The sequence below is a fragment of the Lethenteron reissneri genome, chromosome 17 (assembly GCF_015708825.2).
Source record: "Lethenteron reissneri isolate LAM-NWPU_2019-01 chromosome 17, ASM1570882v1, whole genome shotgun sequence".
NCBI classification, from domain to species: Eukaryota; Metazoa; Chordata; class Hyperoartia; order Petromyzontiformes; family Petromyzontidae; genus Lethenteron; species Lethenteron reissneri.
In genome coordinates, this window is record NC_083795.1 from 1,093,927 (window position 1) to 1,119,019 (window position 25,093).

A 25,093-nucleotide genomic window follows, 5' to 3' on the forward strand; every position below is an offset into this window, starting at 1 on the left:
AACCAACCGGTGGATCTCTGAGTTGGAATCCCGCGCGTGATGACCACGACGCCACCGCAGCACCACGGCGCAACAAAGAATATCATCGTCATCATCATCCTTGTACACTCGTGTACCGCTGCATCGTAATTCAATGAAGCATCTTATTTGTGAAGGTAGCCCAGCGAAGTCCATTAGGGCAATATCTTTGGCAGGAGTAACTGTGTGTAATTGCGTCTTTGTTGTTGCACTATCTCATCGAGGGTTTCGTCCAATGTAGTTGTTGCTCCATGTCCGCCTCGAATGAGGCTTCGTGCCGTTATGGGCTGCGGTTACAGCGAGCGAACCCACGACCATAAACTTGCGAGTTCAAATCCCGGCCAAGGGGTGATTGAGCCCACGAGCCCTCGAAGGTCAATCGATCCTCACTTTGCGGAAAACGAACTGCGGTTCTCTGTACACAAATTGCTCTTGCCATGGGAATGTGGAATTTCCGCAATTAGTTCAGGGCTGCAAATGGCGATGAGCCATGCGCAATGAATTTGTCTTCAACGCGGCACAACACAATGCTGTGGCATGGGCGCCGATCTTGGCTAGAGTCGCGCCATCACGAAGAGGTATAAAGATTCAGCCCCTACGTGACTCTTGCTCACGCTACTGACGCTGAAGGGAGCGGGGCATAGAGAGAGAGAGAGGGATCCGGGAGAGGCGAGAATGAGGAGAGGGAGCGGAGCAGAGAGAGAGAGAGAGCGAAGCGGGGAGAGAGGGGAGCTTGGAACGAAGAGGGGGCGGGAGCTGGGGGGGGGGGGGGAGCGGCGCTGGGAGCGCAGCGGAGATCGCGTCCCGGGCTGGGTTGCCCGCGCCTCGCCCCCGCGTCACTTGGAGTTGCCTCCCGCCGAGCTCTTCGTATAAATCGCGGCTCACAGCACGGCCAGCGGACAGCCTCGCCGGGCCCTTCCCCGCCACGCACAGCGGCAACACTTCCACAACTTGCACTTGCTCCTCCACCGAGCGGCACGACGACGACAGCCGCTCGCATCACCGCGCCCGGTGCAGCTGCCCGTCACCCCGTGCCCCCTGGACCCCGCCACACCGAGGGCTGCGCATCGCCCGCCTCGCCCTCGCCTGCCCACCGAGCACCGCTCCTTCTCATTGCACCGGTGCCGCATCACCTGCGCCGCCTCCTCGCCACCGCTCGGCACCACCACCTGCTGAAGCTCTCGGGTGAGTGAGCCGAGCCGCGCGCGCGCGGTCCGTCACCTGCGCCGCACCGAGCGGCGCGCGATCCTCGTTGGACGGGGTGGCGACCGGGGCTGGTGTGTGACAGCCCAGCTGGTGCGTGACAGCCCAGCTGGTGTGTGACAGCCCAGCTGGTGTGTGACAGCCCAGCTGGTGTGTGACAGCTCAGCTGGTGTGACAGCCCAGCTGGTGTGTGACAGCTCAGCTGGTGCGTGACAGCTCAGCTGGTGTGTGACAGCCCAGCTGGTGTGTGACAGCTCAGCTGGTCCGTGACAGCCCAGCTGGTGTGTGACAGCCCAGCTGGTGTGTGACAGTCCAGCTGGTGTGTGACAGCCCAGCTGGTGTGTGACAGCCCAGCTGGTGTGTGACAGCCCAGCTGGTGTGTGACAGCCCAGCTGGTGTGTGACAGCCCAGCTGGTGCGTGACAGCCCAGCTGGTGCGTGACAGCCCAGCTGGTGCGTGACAGCCCAGCTGGTGTGTGACAGCCCAGCTGGTGCGTGACAGCCCAGTTTGTGCGTGACAGCCCAGCTGGTGTGTGACAGCTCAGCTGGTGCGTGACAGTCCAGCTGGTGTGTGACAGCCCAGCTGGTGTGTGACAGCCCAGCTGGTGTGTGACAGCTCAGCTGGTGCGTGACAGCCCAGCTGGTGTGTGACAGCCCAGCTGGTGTGTGACAGCCCAGCTGGTGCGTGACAGCCCAGTTGGTGTGTGACAGCCCAGCTGGTGTGTGACAGCCCAGCTGGTGTGTGACAGCCCAGCTGGTGCGTGACAGCCCAGCTGGTGCGTGACAGCCCAGCTGGTGTGTGACAGTCCAGCTGGTGTGTGACAGCCCAGCTGGTGTGTGACAGCCCAGCTGGTGTGTGACAGCTCAGCTGGTGCGTGACGGCCCAGCTGGTGTGTGACAGCCCAGCTGGTGCGTGACGGCCCAGCTGGTGTGTGACAGCTCAGAGACCCGCCCGGGGCTTTTGAGTTGAGGGGTCACGGCAGGGGCGCTGTATCCGACCCCGCAAATTAGTTCCTTTTCCTTCGTGATTCACTCGCTGCCAGCGCGTTACGCGCAGACAGCTTAGATCAACACGATTTGCTCGCCGGCGCTCACAGGGGAGGTAACCCCAGCACCTCCAGCCGATTACTCGCGTCGGCAAAAGTCTCAGGTCAAGTTTATTATCCTTGTATCTGCGTTCCCGAACCACGGCTTGTAAGAAGCGAGCATTGCATCATCAGAGGTGTACTCTCCTTTTAAAAGCTAATGCCCGATTCGCTGCTAATATCAAGCCAGGGCGTCTCTACGCACGACCTTGTGCCAATTCCACATTCCCATTAAGGGACGAGTCTGTATTGGGGGGGGGGAGGGGGTGACGATGTTGACTTCGCGCCCGTGTGCGCGGTGCCGCCTGACCAGGTGTTGCTCATTGCAACCACCTCCACCCCCCAGCAGCAGCAGGAGCAGCAGCAGCAGCGATGGTGATTGATCGAGTTCCACTTGACCGTGGCGTGAACTCAGCCACTTGCGGCTGGTCGGGGTTGGGGTTCTGTCGCTTGAACTTCTGCACGTGCCCTTTGAGTAGCCCTTACCAACGCGGTCCCTACTCATATTTATACATATCAAAACAATCGTGATGAATTTAGCGAAGTTCAACTGCTATTGTCTTCTTGTTGTTGTTGAGCGTACTTAATCGTGTGAATACGAAAGGAAGGCGATTGATTGCAGAGGCTCTCAGTGTCAGTAGAGAGGAGGCGGAGGCACCCTCGATAATCATTAACCCTTGCGACTGCGTGCGAATTCTGAAGGAGTTGCGAGAATTGTTTCGATGCGCCGCAGTGGGTTAACACGACGCGCGTGCCCTTCGTCGACGTCTGAGTCGTATAATGACAAGACGAGATATTGAAGCACGCGCCTGCTTCTGTTGTGTGTGCCAGCATGTGTAATGGTGTGTGCCAGCATGTGTAATGGTGTGTGGGAGCGCGCGTTTGTCGCAGCCGGTCCACCAACTCAGCCGTAGCTGAGTCGTGTTCGATTCCTAGTGCAACAACACCAGCGGGAGGGGGCGGTGCAAACAAATGGTCCTTGCGCATCAGCAGTGAGACAAAGACGGATGGGCCCGCGTGAAAGCGGCTCCCATGCAACGTCAGTGTCGTGGAGGTCTCAGTAGGCGCTCACCAACAGCACGAGTGGTTAGCACACTGCGCTCATAGTCCCGAGCCGAGTTCGAGTCGCGGCCATGGCTGGCAAACTTCGCGGTGAGTGACACCTGGACCGGTTCCAGCATGGCGAGGTCTCACCACACCACTCGCACTGTCACCATGGTGAGGTCTCACCACACCACTCGCATTGTCACCATGGCGAGGTCTCACCACACCACTCGTACTGTCACCATGACGAAGTCTCACCACACCACTCGCACTGTCACCATGGCGAGGTCTCACCACACGACTCACACTGTCACCATGGCGAGGTCTCACCACACCACTCGTACTGTCCCCATGGCGAGGTCTCACCACACCACTCGCACTGTCACCATGGCGAGGTCTCACCACACGACTCACACTGTCACCATGGCGAGGTCTCACCACACCACTCGTACTGTCCCCATGGCGAGGTCTCACCACACCACTCACACTGTCACCATGGCGAGGTCTCACCACACCACTCGCACTGTCACCATGGCGAGGTCTCACCACACCACTCACACTGTCACCATGGCGAGGTCTCACCACACCACTCGCACTGTCACCATGGCGAGGTCTCACCACACCACTCGCGCTGTCACCATGGCGAGGTCTCACCACACCACTCGTACTGTCACCATTGTGAGGTCTCACAACACCACTCGTACTGTCACCATGGCGAGGTCTCACAACACCACTCACACTGTCACCATGGCGAGGTCTCACCACACCACTCGCACTGTCACCATGGCGAGGTCTCACCACACCACTCGCGCTGTCACCATGGCGAGGTCTCACCACACCACTCGTACTGTCACCATTGTGAGGTCTCACAACACCACTCGTACTGTCACCATGGCGAGGTCTCACCACACCACTCGTACTGTCACCATGGCGAGGTCTCACCACACCACTCGCACTGTCACCCTGGCGAGGTCTCACCACACCACTCGTACTGTCACCATGGCGAGGTCTCACCACACCACTCGCACTGTCACCATGGCGAGGTCTCAACACACCACTCGTACTGTCACCATGGCGAGGTCTCACCACACCACTCGTACTGTCACCCTGGCGAGGTCTCACCACACCACTCGTACTGTCACCATGGCAGTGTGGGGAAGCCTTCATGCAGTATTTGGTTGACAGGGGGCTGGTAGCGCAGTACTTCACAGTACTTAACAGTACTTGACAGTACTTGACAGTACTTAACAATACTTAACTGGATAGTTTGCGAGTCTAAATTATGGCGTTTTAGTTTCTTTATTCATCCGTGATCATACAACCGCGCTCGTCACGAGCACTCCCTTAAATATATAATCGGCGACGTTTCGTGCAATGGCCCTTCTTCAGATGTTATGTTAATTGTGTTTGTGCACCAAGAAGTTGGTCATCCACGTGGTGCATTGTGGTATATATATGTCTGTTTTACTGCACAGACAGAATTCGGAATCATATCAAGGATGCGCATTGAACACAAATACTCATGGCAGCCTCTGCACCGCTGTGAGCTGGGAGGGCTGCGGTGCCAGGGTTCGCGATGACAAACTGAGGAAGAGACGCCAAGTCAGATGTAATCCGTGGTGGGAACTCCACGCACTTTGATATGCGACGCGCTGTCTCCACTCACTCAGCCAGCGTGTCAGGGACGCCTCGTCCTTCCACGCGTGCATCTCGCGACGATGATCGTTGAAAGCTGTCGCTGTTGTCTGAAGACACCAGACTTTCCTGCACGCGCCACAAAAAACACCTCCACTTCGACTGTAATCGTTATCGTGTTTTTTTTTAAACAAAATATCGTCAACTCCGTAACGTGCTATTATATGCGACCATCCAGGACAACCTGGACATCGACTGGCGCCGATATCACAACCGCCGTTCGGTCACCACGTGGCGGTGACGCACGCTACGGCCGTTGTGCCAGGCTACGTGCACATTGAGGCCGCGTATACCGCTGCATATACAGTCGATCAAAATCAAATAGATCGCTAAAAGACAACCGTCACAGCCTGTGGTGGGTTTAGTGCTGTTATCGAACGTTCCCAAAAATGCCAAATATGACGTCACGCGAGTAGGTGTGGGGATGTAAACCACACACACACACACGCCTGGCCGCCTGTGTCTCTCAATTCCTATGTTGCGACCACAACACTGCACTGGGACCTCACGTACGCCGAGTTCACCGGAGGTAGACCAATTCCAGCCCCGCGTATGATCGAGATACCGGAATGCAATCACGAGCAGCAACGAGACCGGGTGGCCGGAATCTTAGCGCATGAGACAGCTCGTTGCGCGATGGCCACACACACTCACACACATAGGTGCGATGTTATCACACAGACACGCACACGCGCGCACACCCACAACCAAGTCATCGATGTCTGCCTCTGCGTGAACTTTCTCTCGTCCGGCGACGTCTAAACCTCGACCCGGGCAGCGATCCCCATGCACGCGGAGATCGCCGGCCGGGTTATGCGGTCATTTCATTCTCATCAGACCCCTTGCTTGGCAAATGAGAGTCCTCAACCCGTAGTATCCACTCTGCCTGGTTAGCCTCTACATTGAAATGCTACGAAGAAGGAGCATTGGCCGAAACGTCGCCCATTATTTATTTTAACGCAGTGTTGATCGCGGACGTGTCGAGGGCTGTTTTTGTTTGTTTGTTTGTCGGATCAAAGGCTGTGGAGCCGCTGGTCTCGGCGCGGCTTTCACACCTTCTCGTGATGACTCACGCACACACACATCTACAAGACATTGAGACCACGAGTCTCATGTTCAAGGATAGATATTCATCATCTCTTATCCATTGTCTATCTACTTCTGGATGACGACTTCCCCGCTACGTCGCCGTCCCACACAGCCCTGTCCATATTTAAGCATACGATGTAATGATTATTGCAGGAACGTGATTTATTATTATTCCATCGCCTTGCTTGATTTGCCATAGCTGCTCAAATGGCATGGCTAATTAGGATCCGTGAATGAGCACACACTCATGGAGTGATGTTATGAGTGGCAGCTTGCCCGCGTTCATCCCCCCACTGAAGCGTCTTTCCCATCGTACAAGCAGAACCATCGCTTAGCAGGGACATCACACGTTGCGCTCCCATCGCATACCACATGTGGCTGCATCCACCAGCTTTTTGGCCCGATAATCGACCCCTGTGAAGGTGGCCAACCCCGGCACGCGCTCCCTCGCCTTCTTCTCGTTCTCTATTGTTGCCACTTCCATTCTGAACTTCGAGGTTGCTGACCGCGGTGCTGCCAGTACACTCCGAGCATTCTCCCGCATGTACCTGCGCTAGGTTATTGTTTACAAAAGCGCTGCGACAATGGACTTTAAATACCGCGCGGCATTCGATACGAGATGGGTTCAAAGTGCGTCTCGTGTCACGCGTCCTGAATGGAAAGTAAAATAATGTCTCAATAAAATGTAACAACTGAAAAAACTGGGATTTCAAAATGTTACTTGCAAAAGAGGCAAATTATCTCTGTGGGCTCTGAATTGGTTAGCGAGAGGGTTCATTGATGATGAAGCCATACCAGCGCACTACCAGGTAATCCCTTCATGAATAACACCCTCTCCAAATAGCCTGCCGCGTATCTTTGCAGACTGCTGCGGCATGCGCTGCGAGCGAGTGAGGCCATCAGGTGAAGTCAGTAATCCACAAGGCCGCGCGTCTTTGTATCCCCGCTGTTGCTGTTGACCACAACCCCACCAGTAACTCAATTTAGGTTGAATCAACCTTTGGGGAGGTCCCAGCCAGTTGTTGCTGAGTTCGTTCCATTCGCCACCCATGGTGTGCGTGGTCATAAAATCTGACTCATGCCTCAGGTGTTGCAGTGCAATGCACCGACTATAACTCCACAAGCCCACACATGCACACACAAACAGACTTACCCTCTACAACATATATGGGAAGAGTCGACCAAATACGCTCCAGAGTTCGCTCCGCCCTTCCACCAGCAGTGTCTTGAGCAAGTAACTTGCAGGGCCGCACCATTGCCGCGTTTGCATACAACACGCGCGGACGAGCAGCAGCTTACAGGAGGAGGTGATGTGCTGTTGGCGGTGCTGGCGGGCTCGGAGTGTGACTCGAGGCGGGGAGGGCAACACAGAGACAGACTGAGAGGGGAGACGCGTGTCCCCGCTCCTCCAGGACGCTCGGCGCGACCGTCGCTCGCGGGAGGAGGAGGAGGAGGAGGGCGACGATGGCGATGATGCTGGAGGGAGCTCTGCTGGACGTCGCCTCGCTGCTCGCGTCGCTGGCGGCCGGGCTGGGCTCGGCGCTGCTCCTGCTGCTCGTGTCGCAGCGACTCTGGGCGATGCGGTGGGCGGCCACGCGCGACCCCAGCTGCAAGTTGCCGCTGCCGGGTGGCTCCATGGGGCTGCCGCTCATCGGCGAATCTCTGCACTGGATGGTCCAGGTACACAGAGCCCCCCCCCCCCCCCGACTCTCCGCGCGTGTCTGTGCCCGCCCCGTGCGCTCGTGGTGCTCGCCACCCACCCCCTCGTGGCGGTCTTCATCGGTGCTGCTGCTCGCGATCGGCACTTGCCGCAGCAGTCGGCGGCAGGCTGCACGGGGGATCTGTGTCCATTGCTGTGAGTACGATGGGGAGCACACGGCTGGCGCGTCTCTCAGTCTGTTCCTCGTGCCAGCAGCGACACTTCACGTGGACTCAGCGTGCACCTAGCCTGGCACCACGTACTGCGGTCACGGCAACGTGCACCTAGCCTGGCACCACGCGCTGCGGTCACGGCAACGTGCACCTAGCCTGGCACCACGCGCTGCGGTCACGGCAACGTGCACCTAGCCTGGCACCACGTGCTGCGGTCACGGCAACGTGCACCTAGCCTGGCACCACGTGCTGCGGCAACACCAACGTGCACCTAGCCTGGCACCACGCGCTGCGGTCACGGCAACGTGCACCTAGCCTGGCACCACGCGCTGCGGCCACGCCAACGTGCACCTAGCCTGGCACCACGCCGCCACGGTGGCGCGACGGTCCGCACCCCGAACTTGCAACCCAGAGTCCCATCCCCCCCACACCCAGCAGTGCGAATGTGCGCAGCAGTCTGTCAGAGCGCGTGTGGAGGGGTGCAGTGTGGTGGGGTGAAGTGTCGAACGCCCGCTGGTAGGTCACGGGGCAGACCCAGGTGCCACGGGTCGACTGACTGAGATGACTGGCTGATGCACCACCTGTGCCCCCTACTGTGCCAACTTGCTGTGCTTTATCCACCCGGCGCTCCGCTCGTTGTTGTGAGCTTCGCTCCTCCGCCCTCCGTTGTTGTTGGAGGGCGACTGCCTTCAACTGCCCAGTAGCATCCTTCACGAGCCTCCTCCACAGAGGCCGATCTTGACACCGCTGGTACCAGTCATCGGCAAGTCCACTCAGCTCCACGTCCTCCTGTACCACATCACTCCATCTCTTCTCTAGCCCGTGCCGCGTCCGTTTAGCCCCCTCGATCCGGCCGAACAAAAGCTGTTTCGGCATGCAATGGCTGGGCATGCGGGGTACATGACCCAGCCAACGCAGCCTTGCCTGCCGGAGGTGCTCACCGATGGGACTTTGTCCAGATCTTTCGAGGATTTGTGAGCTCCGCACACAATCCAGCCTGGTTAAACCCAGGATGGATCGTAGGCAGGCCAGCCTAAATGTTTCTAACCGGCGAAGATGTTCCATTAGGGGGGTCCACGTTTCGCAAGCGTAGAGAAGGGAGGGAATGACTGTGGCCGAGAAGACCCGAAGCTTCGTGCGGTAAAAACTGCACACCCCCCTCCCCCCAGCGAGTAGTATGATGAGGCTCGATTCGTCTTAACATTCGCAATTGGCTGAACAAATTAACGTAGACCCAGTCATTCCCTTTCACGAACAAAAAGATGATCATGATTGTGCCAAGATTAATATTAGAAAGCGAATGAAATGACGCCAGCTTCTGGCGCACAACGACCTGCCCTGGTTAATAACGACTTGTCCTGGTTAATAACGACTTGTCCTGGTTAATAACGACCTGTCCTGGTTAATAACGACTTGCCCTGGTTAATAACGACTTGACCTGGTTAATAACGACTTGTCCTGGTTAATAACGACCTGTCCTGGTTGATAACGACCTGCCCTGGTTGATAACGACTTGCCCTGGTTGATAACGGCGTTACGCGATTCTACTTTCGTGACGCTTGCTCGGCAGTTGAGGACAACTTCTAAAAGCGTCGCTTGCAAACTGAAACCCCAAGTGTTGCGTGCTCGCTAGGCCATGCAGATGCTTTAGGATTTGTAAAGATGGAGTGCTCACTGCTTGCTAATAACAGCCAATCATCCCACTTACTGGGCCGATGGAAGTATATACATTTTGATTCTTAAATTGTGGCGAATTATTGTGCTCGTGGCACACGTGTGATACGTGATGAATTGTACTCGACCCACCCCGTACGAGAAACGTCACAGTTCAGGCCCCCTCCGATAAGACTCCACCTGACGTCTCCCTCCATGCCCACGTCGGCCCAATCTGACACGTCGTCGTCGTCGTCGTCACAGCAGCAGCAGCAGCGTCGTCGTTCATCCGCTCCCACGAACTCACCTCCACCGAGCGGTTCCGTGGCAATGATTGTCGACTTCACCGCTGCTGTTACCAGAGCGAGTCTGTACACAGCGCACCGTCACCACAACCACTTCCACCACTTTATTCACACAATCGCAGGAGACGGAGGAGGCACAGAACAATCTACTTAGCTGGGCGGTGGCGGGCATGCACGTGGCTTGGAATCCAGCACTGTGGAGGCGAGGGTTAGTGGATCACGTAAACCATTCCTGTGAAACGACTTTCCCGTGGGCGTCAAGGTGCCATACCCTTGTCTTGCCAAGGGACGGCAGTACAGCAAATGTCTGAACTCCATCTGTTCCATCTGTATGGGATACAGGGTTGCCCCCTCGCACGCGTGAGTTGCTCCAGGTGCTCCGGTTTCTTCCCGCACGTATAAAGACGCGTTAATTGGCTGAAAACATCTGAACATATAGAGGACTGCAGAGCTTGGGCAACTGTTGGGGCCGCCTCCTCACCGCGTGGCTGCCTTCCTGCTTGTGGGTGGTTCCTCCTCGCGCCTCTGAGTCGTTCTCTCTCGTTAAGAGGCAGTGAGTGCTGTGAGCATTACCAGTTGAGATTATTATATTATCATTACGACAGTACTGATTTTAATGTCACGTGTATATCTGTACTGAATATTATCTCGGTGTTCTTGAGAGAGAGGAGCGAGCGTGTGTTCTCAACGGACGTACAACTTGCTTTCAGTAAAAACCTTCACGATATATTTAAAACAACAACAGCTTTAATAATCTAACGAATCTGACTACCCGCAACGTTCCCCTTGCCAGAGGGCAGTGGTAATGGCCCGGGACGTTGCGTTTGATGTTTATTCTTGCACTTCACGGCACAGTCCCTTACATTTTATCGTTTTCGAAAATCTGACCATATTTACAGATTGCGCAACAACATTCATGAGGATTGCTGTGGAGATTGTAAATCACAAAACAGATCAGCAGACAATGACCACTTTCTATATCTGCTTCTCTGTTGTGTTATTTATAGTCTGATAATTATTACATTAGTCATAATGTTTGCGATCAACCCGGACCCATACCTTAAAGAGAGTTTCACGCCTATCACAAGTGGCAGTTCAGGTGAGAGCCTGATGAGACACCACGCGTCATCACCGATGAAGAGTTGATTCAACTGAATCAATGTTGCTGAAAGCATTCACTCCCAGAAAGCTGTGGGGCCGATGGGTCTTATCTATTTAATATTTTATACATGGCTCGCTAATTATTCATTCCTCGAATGGTGCGCGTTTAGTCTCTGGTGGTGGTGTAACTATTTCTTTTTTTCAAAATACCGCGACACGAACATTCTGCAAAACGCCCAACAGGGGCTTCCTACCACACGTGGCCACGGACTGTTACTTCTCCTTGTGGTTCAGCACAATGCATTTGCCCAACAAGCGGCGACGTCAATCGGTGACTCTCTCTATTTACAATGACATTAAAAATACCAGAATGCCTGGGGAGGGAATCGAACTGTGATGGCAGAGCTCAGCGGCGTGTTCGATGGCCACTGAGGCTGTCCAATCACCGCGTCGGCTCAGGTCACAACTGCGAGGTGATATGCATCATGGTAAGAAGGGCATGCTTATCAAATAAGCAAAATAAATATACCGTCTGGATGTGTACAGGGCTAGTGCGCTTGTTATTACCTCAATAATTTCATGGGCATTTGATTCCTCTGCCATACATGAATTGTGAATTTAAAGAATCGGTGAAATGTTAACCGGTAGATTATGGACAGAGGTGGACGCGTTGAACTGCGAGCGACACACGCCGTGGACATGATTGTCAACATTTCCTCTTGGTTCTCAACATTCCTCCGGCAAATCAATGGGCACATTCTACCAAGCGACAACTTGATTTGATTGGCTCTGTCGGGCAGTGGAGGGTTATCGTTAAATAAATGGCGTTAGACCGAAACGATTAAACATAGAATACGAAACGATGATCTAACCCTAAACAACGCGAATTGACCGACAAGCAAAGGAGGCGGCTACCCACCCAGGGACATCACAGGAGAAGGAGCGACCTCCCGTGGACTTGAGTGTGCCCATCACGCGAGTCAGTACGGAACTTCTACACGCAACAGCAGCAGCAGCGAGCTTCGCTTGGAATGTCTAAGAGGGTAATCGATGTGAGAGTGAAGGTAAGACCTAGCAGGCGACTTGGAGTTTCAAGTTTTATTTATTAGGTATAGCCCTGTGAGCCATTCGGCTCTTGAATCGGGTGCAACCGCAACAAACAAAAAAACTAAAATATGAACAAGAAAACATCTTAAATTGACTATGTGCAAACAGAAAATCCAAGAAAAGACAGCAAAACAGTTGGGGTTGGTGGGTCACGGAGAGTTGGGAGGGGGGTGGGCGAGTATGTGCGCGAGACAGCAATTTGTAGTGCAACTTAAAATGTTGTCTGTAGGAGGAAACACAGCCAGCAGGCAGCAGGTTTCTTATCCATCTGTACGGAATGTGGTTACATTGATGTTGACACACGCATAACGTGACTGAAAAATAGCAATTAAAGTGAGCACCTTTTTTTCCTGGGTAAAAATTCAAATCTTTGATATTACTGTTTCTATATCTTATCACGACTGCATGTTTGGTGAGAAGTTAGAAAATCCGAGCTCGATTAGAGTGGGCCCTGCCGACTTTATTAACGAACATCTTGTACTTAATCAAGTTGAGGGCCGATTGCAACGAATGTGATATTTATTTTAAATCGGATTACTCATAATAAAGTCGGTGCAGCTATACTTACAAAGTAGGTGTTCGCAGCAAAGTGTTTGTTTTGGGGTTAGGCCACACGATAGTTTTAATGCTTAAACTATTGTCGTCAACCCTCCACCACCCGCCAAGATTGCCTCGTCTACAAAGGTCTTGTGTTAACGTGCCGATATGGTGATCACATTCTGACCGAGCCCAGCAGCGGTTTAAAGACTCGTCGTGACTGATTTCAACAACGAATGAGCGCCACGTGTACGCGCACGAATAGACGCATCCTTCTCGGACAATGTGTTAGGAATGATCGCTCGCAATGCAGACATCTTATTATAGGCACGGGCTTCACCTGCGCTTACTTAGTCGAGAAGCTGAGTCAATCAGTAGTGTAAGTACGAGTCTAAATCCCGACTTGGCTCATCATCTCTCAACATACAATCATCACCATCCCCTAGATTTGAAGCTTTCGTGACTGCAAGGATTCATACTCTTAGGTTTTTTCGGTAAAGTCACGTAGGTAAAAAATAAATAAAAACAATAGAAATAATAATAGAAATAAAATAATAAATCACGACGTTTCGGAGGCAACACAAGTCTCCGTCATCTGTTGTTCAGCTGTGACGGTCCCCCCTGATGACGGAGACCTGTGTTGCCTCCGAAACGTCGTGATTTATTATTTTATTTCTATTATTATTTCTATTATTTATTATTATTATTATTTTTTCCCCTACTTGACTTTACCGAAAAAAACTAAGAGTATCACCATCCCCCTCCGTGACTGGTACATTAAGTATCGTGGTCCCATGGAGATGGCCTCGTTTCCGCCACAAAATCGCGGATGTGTCGCGACCTGTCTCCAGGAACCACAAGGAAGATGAGCAATGCCCTTTGAATCGCATTAACGCGGTAAGGAAGGAGGTCGCTCATCTCCCGGGCTGGTCCCGTGGGCTGCAGCCGCCTTGCCACTGCTCTCGGCGGCGTGCACTGCCCCGGCGCTCTCCAAGCTCCGTCCAGCCTCCACACCTCCATTCTTCCCTCTTCTATAAACATCTCGTCAACACAGAATAATGCCAGACGCCCTGTGTTCTACAAAGCGCCTTGAGACTTGAGATACGGTCGCCGACCAAACGTTCCACGATTCAAAAGCGAATGTGTGGCGTGTGTAGTAAATAGTGAGCGTGTGACCGGCTGGGAAGGGTTGTGAATGGAAGCGGGGGGGGGGGGGGCAAGGGGAATAGTTGTGGGTGGCGCGGGTTGTACGGTGGGGGGGGGGGGGGGTCACGCGCGGTCACGCGCGCGAGGTGCTCGTCAGGGGGCGCTGCGCCTGAGAGCGCGCGCGGCGAAAGGGCCGCGTGGGAGCGCGGTGGTGGGCACGAGGAAGCGGCGGTTCCGAGTCGACAACGAAGTTGACCCCCACCCCCCTGACCCGCGGACGCCGGGTTCGGTACCGGACTACGGCAGCAGGCTTCACTCCGCCTTGTTTCGTGGGAGATTGAATGTCATTGTCGAGATTTATTTTTTATCGCGAATCGATTGAGCGGGGGTTTATTTCCTGTCTTTTGTTAAGCGGCTTGAATTTAGAGGACTTTCTGTGTCACCTCTCCAATGACGTGTCATCATCTCCAGACACGTGTCATCTCCAAGCACGTGTCATCTCCACGCTTTGGCGAGCGTTTCAGGATTTACTTTTGCTACTAGGATAATCCGGCACTGTCCAATTTGTGCTCCAATTAAAGTAAGTCTTTCACCTGAATATTATTTTCAATCATAGGGAATGTACCCCCCCCCCCCACCACAATATATAGTATCTTTGAATTGTATTATTACATTTTCAGGGTACAGCATTGCGAGAAGAGTATGGAAATGACAGCCCCATCGTATTCTCCATCGCACGGCAACGTGGTCTCTGCTAGTTACCATCATGATAACACTTCTCATTATTATTATTAAGCTTTAGTTCGCGTGTGTTGAACTTCATTTCGCACCGTACGTAGCCAATCGTACTAATCAGAGGTGCGTGTTGTGTGTGTTGTGTGTGCGTGTTGTGTGTGTGCGTGCTGTGTGTGTGTGCGTGCGTGACTGCGCAGGGTCCCGGCTTCCACGCGTCTCGGCGCGCGCGTCACGGCAACGTCTTCAAGACGCACCTGCTGGGCCGGCCCGTGGTGCGCGTGACGGGCGCGCAGCACGTGCGCCGCATCCTCATGGGCGAGCACGCGCTCGTGAGCGCCTGCTGGCCCGCGAGCACGCGCATGCTGCTGGGCAGCAACACGCTCATCAACTCGGTGGGAGAGGCGCACCGCACGCGTCGCAAGGTGCGTGGGCGCGGTGGGGGGAGGCGCGCACCCACCCACACACCACCACCACCCACACACCCACCACCACCCACACACCCACCACCACCCACACACCCATCACCCACCCACCGTCGCGCCACCGCTCCCCCACGCAGCACCCCGTGCTGACACACGCACACACGCGCACACACACACGCGCACACACACGCACGCGCACACACGCACACACAAGCACACACGCACGCACACGCACACACGCACGCACACACGCGCACACACACGCGCGCGTTGTCGCTTCGCCACCCGTCGTCCCACCGCCGCGCACTGCTCCTTGCCAATCCCGGCTCTCCCTCTTCCCGCCACGCGAGGCAGGTGCTCACCAAGGTGTTCAGCCGCGCCGCCCTGGAGAGCTACGCGCCGGGGGTGGCGCGCGTGGTGCGCGCCGCGGTGCGCGAGTGGCGCGCGCGCGCCGGCGCCGAGGTGCGGGTCTACCCGGCGTGCCAGGCGCTCATGTTCCGCGTGGCCGTGCGCGTGCTGCTCGGCATCGAGCCGTCCCCGCCCGACATGGCCACCTTCTCGGCCGACTTCACGCAGTTCGTGGACAACATCTTCTCCCTGCCCGTCGACCTGCCCTTCAGCGGACTCCGCAAGGTGCCCGTCGCTCCGTCTCTGCCGCGGTCGTCATCCACCGTGCCGCGCACCGTGTCACGCACCATGTCACGCACCGTGCCGCGCACCGTGCCACGCACCGTGGCGGTTGCCGTCGTCGCCAGCAGCCACCGTCCCCCACAGCAGTGCCGGACGGAGCTAGTGCGGGGCCTGTAGCATACAGTATGTTATAAAGGGGCCCTACATAAAATAAAAACCCGGAAATATTAAAACAAATAAGTGTTTAACTTGCATAGTAAAGTAGTTGTTTTTTTTTAATTTGCTTGACAGCCAGACAAATCGCTAACCTTAAACACCCAGTCGTTCATAAAAGTTTAAGGCGGTATAGTACTATAGTAATAGAGCAAAGTGTAGAATCACTGAAACGGAATTGATAGTTTGAAAGCATTTAGCGCGGGGCCTTTGAAAGTGAAGGGCCAGTAGCTACTACATATGTAGCTTCGACTACATATGTAGCTACTTTTGCTCCTAGGATAATCCGGCACTGCCTCACAGCGATGTCTGTGGCCCAGGCCAACTTAAAAACGCGCCTGCTGTCTGCCAGTGCCATTCTGAGCACGCATCACTGCACGTTTGAAAACTTTTCTCAAGAAAATCGCATGCAATGTTTTGTTTGTTTTCAGCTATTCGAAGCAAAACGCGATGCAGTATATTAATCGATTGTTCCACATTCTGTAGCTGCAAACCGAGTGGGAAGCCATTGTTGCGTGCAATCGCGGGTCTTGGGAGAGGGCGATGGAGTAACTCGATGACCATTCCCAGGGACTGCGAGCCAGAGATTCCATGCACAAGTTCCTGGAGAGCACGCTGAGCGAGAAGCTGGCGTCGAGGCACTCCGGCGGGCGCACGCACGCGGACGCCATCGACTACATGCTGGAGAGCGCCCGCGAGCAGGGCGTCGAGCTGAGCGCCAAGGAGATCAAGGTAGGCGACACGAGTGGGGAATTCCTGAACCGGTCCTGGGACTCCCGTAGGTCGACTAATCCTCAAATGAGTACAATGAGTACAATGGGTAAACATCGCCACTCGGGAGACAGAGTCGGCCGGACGTGGTGCTGGCCATCCGTCCTTCGCAGGTGCTCGTTAACAACACTTGCCCCAACGGTCCATCAAGGCTACGTGGGGGATCTTTGTCTTTGCGTGGCGTGTGCCTGCACGTGACAGGAGGCTGCGGTGGAGCTCATCTTTGCCGCGTACTCCACCACGGCGAGCGCGTGCACATCGCTCGTGCTGCTGCTGCTCACGCACCCCGAGGCGCTGGCCAAGCTGCGGGCCGAGCTGCGCGCGCACGGCCTCCCCGAGCCGCCCTGTTGTGGCTGCGCGCACCGCGACGCAGACGCCGCCACAGACGCCGCCGAAGGGGCCGGGATCTCGTCGCCGCTCGCTCCCGAAGAGGCCGGGGACGCGAGCGCAGTTCGGCTCGAGGGACACCGGCGGGCCGAAGGCGAGCCGGAGGGCGAGATGGAGGGGAAGCGAGAGGACGGACGACGCGCGGCGAACGGCGCCAGGGAGTGGCAGAACCGGAACGAGGAGGAGGGAAACCTCGCGGAGAGGATGAAGGTGGCGGCGGGAGAGGCGGAGGAAGGGGACGCGCGGGAGGACGGCTGCCGCAAGTGCGAGCCGACCCTGGGGCCGGAGCGGCTGTCGCGCCTGCGGTACCTCGACTGCGTGGTGAAGGAGGTGCTGCGGATGCTGCCCCCCGTGTCGGGCGGCTACCGCACCGCCCTGCGCACCTTCGAGCTGGACGTGAGTCCGCAGGCGTCGAGGTCACAGTGCTCGCATGCCGTCACTGTATTGTGACTGACGGCGGCTGTAATTTACCGACATCACGATGGCGATGTCATTTGGCTGTGTCGTGACATCACAGTTACATCACTGATGGTATCAGATGGAAAAAAAAACTTTAGGGATCACAGACATCACATGTTGCTGCAGATAACAGGATTCATTAATGAAATAATCATCGTTTTTCACCAAAAATGAAATATAATTTCCAGTTTTGGAATGGTGGTATGGTGGTGCGGTATTCTCCAAATAAAATGCAACGTCTTCCGTTGCCCTCTGGCTCTCATTCATAATTTAAAAACTCTTGCCTTCTTCTTCTCGTTTGCGCCGCATATCCACCCAGGGCTTCCAAATCCCCAAAGGCTGGAGCGTGCTGTACAGCATCCGGGACACGCACGACACGGCGCCCGTGTTCCCGGACCCCGAGCACTTCCAGCCAGAGCGCTGGGCCAACGAGGACCCCGACTCGGCCGGAGAGCCGGGTGACTCCATTCCCGCCGCAGGCCGCACCAAGGGCGCCTGCGGGGACGCGGCGCGCGCCGACGCTCGCTTCAGCTACGTGCCGTTCGGCGGCGGCGTGCGGGGCTGCGTGGGCCGCGAGCTCGCGCGCCTCATGCTCAAGCTGCTGGCCGTGGAGGTGGCCGGCTCGAGCCGCTGGGAGCTGGCGAGCGCCCAGCCGCCGCGCATGCAGAACGTGCCCATCGTGCACCCCGTGGATGGACTCCGCGTTCGCTTCTACGGCCTGGACGCCAACCACAACCAGCTGTAGAGGGCCGGGCTCGCCCGAGGTGCCCGTGGGGTCTCGTGGGTCCGCGTCTAGAGCTGGGGGGTTGTTAGGTTTGGGTTTTGAAGTCAGATTTTGGCTTTTAGTTGAGGCAAGGCATATCGGGTTCTGGATTAAGTCCGGTGTGGACCAAATTCGATCGGATATGGACCAAGTCAGATTGGGGCTTGCTTAGTTTCTGGGTCAAATTGGATTTGATATTTTCAGGACTTGGTTAGACCGAGTCTGATCGGCCTAGGATTCGACCGGACTTGCCTTCTTGCGATTGAATTGGACCAATTCGATCCCCGTCTGACCAAGGCTGGATTGGAGCTGGGGTCAATTCGCGATGTCAAATGTGATCTAGTCGTGGCTTGCCGTACCCAGGTCTTGGCTGGGGCAGGCCAGACCAGGCTGATTTAAATCGTCTCTGTGCCACTCTGGGTCATGTGATCCGAGTTGAATGAAGTTCCCTGCCTTCAGAACCATGTTGTTCTTCTGGCTCAACCACATCTCGTGTCAACAACAACAACAAACGATGGCAGGCAATCTTGACGCCGCTTCTCCAGCAGGATGATCGAGGACCAGAAGTACGAATGAGGATGCATTTGGCGAGATCAGTATTACGAGCACGTGCAGTGTCACAGTCAAGCAGAGGTTCATTCTGCTACTTTGGGACTGGCAGCGGCTGTATTTGGAGGAACATTGGCTGTGTGGATACACACGCTGTCGCGTAGTGCAGGTGTGTGGTTTATGATGAGGTAAAGCTATCTCCACAGGTGTGGTGGATCTCTCTGGCAGCCTGCTTACATCACATGCCGTCGGACTTGATGAAGGCAAATCATTTAGCGGGGGTCGTTAAGGAATTGTGATGCGACTTAGATTTTAGTGATGAACTCACATTTTAGAAGGTGGCGCTCATTCAACAAAACCCCATCTGAGTGATGCAAGGGGCATGGGGGGGGGGGCTGAGTTGCCCCCATCACCCCCCTGACCGCTGGATGCGGGGCAGCACCACGTGTCAGGATCACGTGACTGTTTAGTGTGCGAGTATAAATCGCGTGACGCATTTCTCGCTGACATCGAGAGCTCTGGTGGAGACGCTGCAGCCAGAAACTCGCACGGAATAAGCAAAGGGTTTGGGTTAAATTCCTGGGCTCAATAACGATGTGCTTATTTCGGCAATTAACTTGTAATACTCAACGTTTCGATTAGTTAGTAAAACAATTAAGTTGTGCTAACTAACTGTAAAGGTATTCCAAATTGTCGAGAGGACGTGTATCCTGACGACGTGCCGAGCATCGCCCCGTCATGTTGCTGCCCCTCGGTGGCAGCGCCGACGAAGCGAGCGACGTGGTCTGTTGTCCTTGTTGTGTGGACAATGCATTCTAATCTACAATACCATCGGGGGGAGGGGGGGGGTTACAGTGAAGCGAATGCATTATTCACTGTGTATGTAATGGTAAAAATAAGCCAATTAGCTCCGACTGCCCCTTTCCAACAACCCCGCCAACATCCTCAATGGGTTTTTCGTGTGGCGCTGAAGCCACCTGCTACCTTCGCCAAGCTTCCAGGTGAGGCGTTAGAGCCCCCTAGTCGCCCGTGACACTGCCAACAAACGAAGCAAGAGTTGTTCGTGAGCACCTATGAAGGTCAGCAGAGCGTGCAAGGCACTGCCAGGCTGCGAGCCGTTGGACGTGTCACATCCCTTGTCTCTAACTGCTGGGATACCACAACAACTTGCACTCAGTTTATTCTGAGTGAACCTGGGAAGGCCGAAACTTGCGTTAAATAAACAAAATATATGTACACTGTTCATGTACACGGTCTCACAATACAATGATCAATATAGGAAAAGCGAATAATTTATTTCGAGATAGGCCCCTGACGAGCACATTGCTTTGTACACAATCATCATCACCATCATCATCATTTCCATTGTTATCAGTAGTGGCCATTTCAAATCCCCTGCGAGATCAAAGCCCTCCAATGCTGTTGTCAGTTGCCACAGTCCTCATTAAAGCTGCAATCACAAATGGCACTTAATACCAATATTAGCACTTGACTACAATCACATATATGTATATATTATAGAGTATTGCCGTACTTATATACCTTGCAGACGATACAAACAGTACACTATGTGGATATATGCAATACTTAACTGAGCATTTATGTCCGCCTTCAAATTGTATATGTAATATAATATTTTGGATAAGGCTATATATATATGAACGTGTATAGTGGTATAACTGTGTGTGGGTACAATTGCTGTTACCATTTTTTTTTGTATTATTAACATAACTGCTGTATGTCCAACCCGCTTTGCCTATTAGGCTGCTGCTGCTGCCACATATATTTTATTTACAAACTCAACTTGGAAAGATGTTTTTTGTTTCTGGATTACAACAATTTGTATAATTGGTCATGTGATCGTATGCTTGCTCAATTGACTCATGAAAACTGTCAAAGTTTTGACGGATATTTTTTTATATTTACCCAACAAAGTATGTGTCTTGAATTGGGTTCAAAAGTGTACTCTTGCTTGGGGTCTTGGGCCAATTACAATAATATCATCCATAATAGAGGTTTGTTAGGGTCAGATCGCGTAAATATATAAATGTGTCGTTAAAACCCGCCACCACCCGACACAGCCAACTCGTAAGGGTTGTCACGTAAACAGAACATGCCAATTCGTCTCTAGTACAGCACACCGGTGCGTTGGAGAGCCAAGCCACAACATTTACAAACTGAGTACGACATTTCGCCAGTAATTACAACTATTTATATACTCTATGGAGTCCTGCAGTCACGAAAGCTTCAAATCAACTACAGGATTTATATATTTACGCGATCTAACCCAACCTCTATTATGGATGATATTGGTCGCGAAAGTCTACGTGTTAAACTACAATAATATATGTTGTATTTGGATTACAGAAAACCCATGCATACGAGAGGAAACTGCTGTACATTTCGGTCATAAACCAACCTGCCCGGGACAGCCATCTTGCCACATTAGCCGACTGCATATAAACAATTGTGTTCACTTGTGTGGGTCCCTCTCTCAGGAGGCTGTTTAAAGTCGCCGAGTGGTGTGCGTCTCCCTACAAAGAACATTGTTTTGTGCATCAGAGAAACATAATTGCTGCTTCGAATGTGGACGGTTTATACCCAGGTGTTCTGCATCCTGTAACGTCCCATCGGCGAACGATGACGTCACTGAGGATTTATGACTTTCGTGCGCCGCTTTAAGGCTCTTGTACAAATGATCGATTTTCGTTCCAATACCGACACACAAATGTACCATCTCTCTCCTATTTAAGTGTCATCAATATATGAACAACATAATATTTCTAATAAAAATTAACATATTTACCATGCTGTGTGTGTGTGTGAAAATACAATTATTTAAACTCCAATATGATGACACGTGTTGCTGTGGTTATCAGCATTGTTAAATGCACCCAATGTTGAGTTTCTGTTTAAGTGACTGACATGAACTCTAACCATGTTGCCCCACGGTATAGGGTCATGAAACATTCTATTTGCGAGTTTTTGGTTTTGTATGGTAACAAAAAGAACCCGTCCAAAGTTTAAGATTGGGTCTCACCCTTGAAAACAAATATCACAAGTCCAGGGCAATGGTTGGCCACCTTCTATTTGGGTTAGATCGCGTATATATAAATATATATATAAGTGGTGTGGTTACACCCAACACCACCCCACACAGCCGTTTAGTCAGGGCTGTCACGTAAACAGAATATACCAAATCGTTACTAGTACAGCACACCGCTTGTGTTGGAGAGCAAATCCACAACATTTACAATGGATTTGCTCTCTAACACACCGGGGTGTCGGGTGCTGGCGGGTTTAACGACATATTTATATTTAAGCGATCTAACCAAAAAAAAAACCGAAATTATGGATGTTATTGGTCGCGAACGCCTGCAATGTGTTAAACTCACCTATTTGTGAGGCTCCTTCCAGACCAATCAGCTGTGCGCGTACCCCTACCAGCCCAATAAACTTGTGTTCACCTACCGAGAGTAAAGTCTTTATACATTTAGAGAAATTAAAAATGACTACATTTTAGCAAAGGTGTTTTTTGTTATTTGCCGGCACGAGACTTTATAAATCAGTCGCTCAGATTTGAAGCTATCACATTCCAGGGTTAAACAATCTGCCTGCAAAGATAAACAATTCCAAACAAGGGCGATCGTTAAACACAATGCTGCCAGTTTAAAATACTGTAACAGGTAGTTCAAAGTCAAAAAATCCCCACAAGTGCGCAGCAGGGAAACACACCTCCAAATGCAAAATGCCGATTGTGAACATCTTAAAGTTCCAAGTCCTTTTGATTTAAAGCTTTCGTGACTGCAGGGATTCATCTTCTTGGTTCTTTTGGTAAAGTCACGTAGAAGGGAAGTAATAAAATAATAAAAATAAAACATAATAAAATAATTCTCACGACGTTTCGGCCACAACGCAGGTGAAGAACCTGAGGACGGCTGCTTGCGTTGTGGCCGAAACGTCGGCTGCTTGCGTTGTGGCCAAAACGTCGTGAGAATTATTTTATTATGTTTTATTTGTATTATTTTATTACTTCCCTTCCAAGTCCTTGTTTTAAGTGTCAACAGCAATGCCTACGAGGCTCTGAAACCTCACGCCAGCACTGCAACAAGCAACAGGACACAGGGTACGTGATAGATTAGGGTAACAGAAGATATTAATCCACAGCACAATATGGATTACAAGGGTCAGTGCAACCAGACGCTGCTTAGGGGCAGTGGTGTTGGCGGTGAGGGCAGTGACAGGCGTCTGTGGACTTACGCTGCCGGGTGGTCTGGCGGTCGGCGTGACCTCAGTCACCGCAGTTCGCTGAGATAATTAACGGTTCAATTCCAGCAACCTCGTGTCTGTGCAGTATTAGGCCATGACTAAGATGTGGCTTCTGACGGTAAGTGGATGTGTAAGACACTGCGATGCCATTTACAGGAGTGCGCCATGGTATCTTCACTGTTTAGGGCACCAACATTTCCTGTAAAAGTAAAAGTAGTAATTTTTCCTCAGTAGGTAAGGTCGCACAGCATAAAACATTCAAAACATTCATCATCAAAACTGGCTTATTTACTTATAAATACTGGATAAACAACAAACTCATATTTTGAGTAATTGCCCTTCTTCAGGGCAGATAGTTGGTTCTCAATAGGAAAAAGCGTCTTACATCGCAATACCTCAAAGACACTAACTCTGGAGAAAAAAAATTATAACTTGGGTACGAAAAACTTTCAGCTGCAAGATTTCGGGTATTATGTGTTTCTACACCACGGCCAACAAAGACTGTTTTATGTATTTATTCATTCATTCAAGATGCCTATATGCGACCACATCTCAAATGGGGGTGCATTTTCCCCCATTATTCGGAGGGGAAGTGAACAGCGGAGGCGACCACTTGGCAGAGCGATCAAGAAGACGGTCGCGTGAAGACGGTTGCGTGAAGACGCAGATGGAAGTCGGGGCGTCGGAGATGCGGTTAACAACAAACTCAACACGTTGATCAATAACACTGCTTTAAAAGGAAAACAAATACGCGACGTTTTTGGAAATGCCCCTTCATCATGACATTCTGAAATAAATATTTGTTTTGCCCTTCTTCAAGCACCATTAAGAATCACCTAACACATTCCTGCGGAGGGAGCTGGTGGGAACGTTGGGTTGCTCGGTCAATGGCCAGGGTTAACGGCGGCGTGGTGTATTCTGCAAATATGCCCGACTGTGAGGGCGGGCACAAGCCGGCGTGAGTAGGTTAAACGTTGAGTTTTATAAGGGCACCACGGGGTGACCAGCCCCTCCCCACCCAGCCCCTCCCCACCCTCACCTCCCCACCCAGCCCCTCCCCACCCTCCCCTCCCCACCCAGCCCCTCCCTCCCCACCCAGCCCCTCCTTGCACGACGGACGAACGGACACAATAATCCCCTGTGGGTTGGTGTAACCAGTGGGTTCCTACCAGTATTATATATTATCCTGTTCAGGCAGTGTTATTGACAAATGTCTTAGTGTTTTTGTTTGTTATAACAGCAGTGCACTGCGCTATGAAGCCAGCGACCTGGTGTCAATTCCTGCTCACGGCCATTATCAGTGACATATCTGAGCTGGAACTTTCCTAGGTCGCCTCAGTCCCATATGAGTACGTGGAGTGGTGTTTAAACATTTGCACTGGGAAGACAAAGGCGACTGGGTGTGGTGCTGGCCATGTCGACCTTCAGAGGTGTCTTATTAACAGCACTTGCCTCAACAGGCTGCATGGCCATGTGATTGATCTTTGTCTTTGTATCCATACACTGCAAGTATGCAGATTGTTTGCGTGTGTTTAGTTCACTGTCCTTTTCCCGCACCTCCGGTTGGCTACGTACGGTGCGAAAGAAGTTCAACATGCAGATATTATGAAATCAGGGCTGTGATGAAACCTGTTCGTTCTCTGCTGTAAGAAGTTCTAAACAACAAGAACCCAGACACACTTCCCTGAGCTGGTGTATGTGACTGCCTTACATTTAGAGACATTTATCAATCCCTTGTTGCATGAGAGCTTCGTCACACCGTGTTGGTTACGGGGGTTGTTTGACCATACTCCACCACGCCGTGAAGGGGTGAGGGTCAGACATCGCTCACCGCCGATTTCTGTGATGTCCCCGGAATTGAACTAGGGTCGCCGAGTTTGTAGCACGGTTCTGTTCACCACCACCGCTCCACGAGTCGTCCTAAAAAAGACGACCACGCATGCCCAAGTCCATAAGTAGAAGCCTTATGGGGGCGATGAGGATGATGGGGAGGTGAAGGGAAGGGCAGCGGTTTAGTGGTGAGGTCGCGACTCGTGAGTCA

At 52.8% G+C, this 25,093-nt stretch overlaps 1 protein-coding gene and 1 long non-coding RNA gene across 3 annotated transcripts; one reads left to right on the forward strand and one right to left on the reverse strand.

Moving 5' to 3' along the window:
* Positions 1–874: 874 nt before the first annotated feature.
* On the forward strand, positions 875–21,589 carry LOC133343273 (cytochrome P450 26B1-like). Of its 2 annotated transcripts, XM_061552735.1 has the most exons (7): positions 875–1,203; positions 7,546–7,813; positions 14,787–15,011; positions 15,366–15,644; positions 16,425–16,586; positions 16,827–17,408; positions 17,791–21,589. In XM_061552735.1, the coding sequence occupies exons 2-7, from the start codon at positions 7,598–7,600 to the stop codon at positions 18,214–18,216; spliced, it is 1,890 nt and encodes a 629-aa protein (XP_061408719.1). In that variant the 5' UTR covers positions 875–1,203; positions 7,546–7,597; the 3' UTR covers positions 18,217–21,589. The 2 variants fall into 2 exon arrangements, with proteins under 2 accessions (XP_061408719.1, XP_061408720.1); XM_061552736.1 differs by lacking the exon at positions 875–1,203 and having other exon boundaries at positions 7,422–7,813.
* On the reverse strand, positions 7,675–10,493 carry LOC133343301 (uncharacterized). Its single transcript, XR_009755238.1, has 3 exons — positions 10,445–10,493; positions 9,966–10,027; positions 7,675–7,986 (listed from the first exon to the last, which is right to left on the reverse strand). It is a non-coding gene; the product is annotated as an uncharacterized LOC133343301 (long non-coding RNA).
* Positions 21,590–25,093: the final 3,504 nt, after the last annotated feature.